The sequence below is a fragment of the Phodopus roborovskii genome, unplaced genomic scaffold (genome assembly GCF_943737965.1).
Source record: "Phodopus roborovskii unplaced genomic scaffold, PHOROB, whole genome shotgun sequence".
Classification (NCBI taxonomy): Eukaryota; Metazoa; Chordata; class Mammalia; order Rodentia; family Cricetidae; genus Phodopus; species Phodopus roborovskii.
Genome location: NW_026126480.1, coordinates 17831771 through 17833483, shown reverse-complemented (window position 1 = coordinate 17833483; position 1713 = coordinate 17831771). Strand labels below are relative to the sequence as shown.

The 1713-nt window shown below is 42.1% G+C and overlaps 1 protein-coding gene across 1 annotated transcript; it reads left to right on the top strand.

The window, feature by feature from the left end:
- Positions 1-426: 426 nt before the first annotated feature.
- On the top strand, positions 427-1368 carry LOC127228156 (olfactory receptor 481-like). Its single transcript, XM_051192631.1, has one exon. The coding sequence runs from the start codon at positions 427-429 to the stop codon at positions 1366-1368; it is 942 nt and encodes a 313-aa protein (XP_051048588.1).
- The last annotated feature ends 345 nt before the right edge of the window (positions 1369-1713 follow it).

Here is a 1713-nt window from a genome sequence, read left to right as displayed (position 1 = left end):
TGAGAAATAGAGTTGAATTAGATAATAAAAGCACTAGCATGAATCTATCATTTCAACCATTTGCAGTCTCAGAACATCAGGGTTCCATGTAGTCATACAACTATTTAGGATCTCAGAACATCAGTGTTCTGGACCTTCAATCAGACTCCTTCCTTGATCAAATGTCAGATATGTAAGTGAGTCCTATATTCCCATCTGAGTCACTGCCCAGTCTGTTTCTGTGTCCTTAAGATAAATGGTGATTAGGGTTCTGAAACTGTGCATGATGTAACTTGGATTTAGAATACCTCTGGGAAAATAAACATGAGACCAAAGCAGGATCTACATTTATTTTTAATAGACTAAATTGGAGTAGAGTATATAAATCATAAGGTCATTTAATGTATTCTGATAACCACTGGTTTTTTCAATAAGAAACATCTCAAAATGATGGCAGTTGGAAATCACACAATGGTAACAGAGTTCATTATTTTGGGGCTAACTGAGGACCCCACCCTTTGTTCTATCTTCTTTGTATTGTTCCTTGGAGTCTACCTCACCACTGTATTAGGCAATGTCAGCATAATCATGTTGATCAGAAGAAGCCCTCAGCTTCACACCCCCATGTATCTCTTCCTCAGCCACTTGGCCTTTGTGGACATTGGGTACTCCAGCTCGGTCACACCTGTCATGATTGTGAGTTTCCTGAGAGAGAGAACTACCATCCCTGTGGCTGGCTGCATAGTACAGCTTGGCTCTGATGTGGTCTTTGGGACTGCTGAGTGCTTCCTGCTGGCTGCCATGGCCTATGATCACTATGTGGCCATCTGTTCACCCCTGCTCTACTCCACTCTCATGTCCCCCAGGGTCTGCTTCATCTTACTGGTTATTTCCTATGTGGGTGGCTGTGTGAATTCTTCATCATTTACTAGCTGCTTAATGAGCCTGACTTTTTGTGGTTCAAATAAAGTCAACCATTTCTTCTGTGACCTCCCACCACTGGTGGAGCTTTCTTGTACCCATGTTTACATTGCTGAAATGTCTCCTGCCATCTCAGCAGGCTCCATCATTGTCATCACCCTGTTCACCATCATTGTTTCATACCTCTATATTCTTCACTCCATCCTCAGGATGCGCTCTACTGAGGGCAGGCGCAAGGCCTTCTCCACCTGCACCTCTCACCTCACTGCAGTCACCTTGTTTTATGGGACAGTTACATTTGTTTATGTCATACCAGAGTCAGGCCATTCACCCAACCAAATTAAAGTGGTGTCTGTGTTCTACACAGTGGTGATCCCCATGTTGAATCCCTTGATCTACAGTCTGAGGAACAAGGAGATAAAAGAGGCCATGAAGAAACTGATGGAGAGAACACATTCTTCATTTTGAACAAAGTTCAATATTAGTACAGAAATTAGTAATCAACTATTTGGGGAACATACATAATGCCTCTTAGCCTCATTTGGTGAGGGGGGTGTGTGTTGTGTTTATGTATGCAAAAGCACATATGCATATAGGTGTGTGTGCATATCTGTGTACATATATCTCGAGGCCAGAGAAAAATCTCAACTGCCATTTCTCAGAACATTATCTACCTTGAACTTTAAACAGTGTCTCTCATTGGCCTAGAACTTGGCAAGAAGGCTAAGCTGGTTGATCAGTGAGTCCTTTGTCTCTCACTCCCAGCACTATAATTACAAACATGCACCATCTATCTAATTTTTATACAAACTC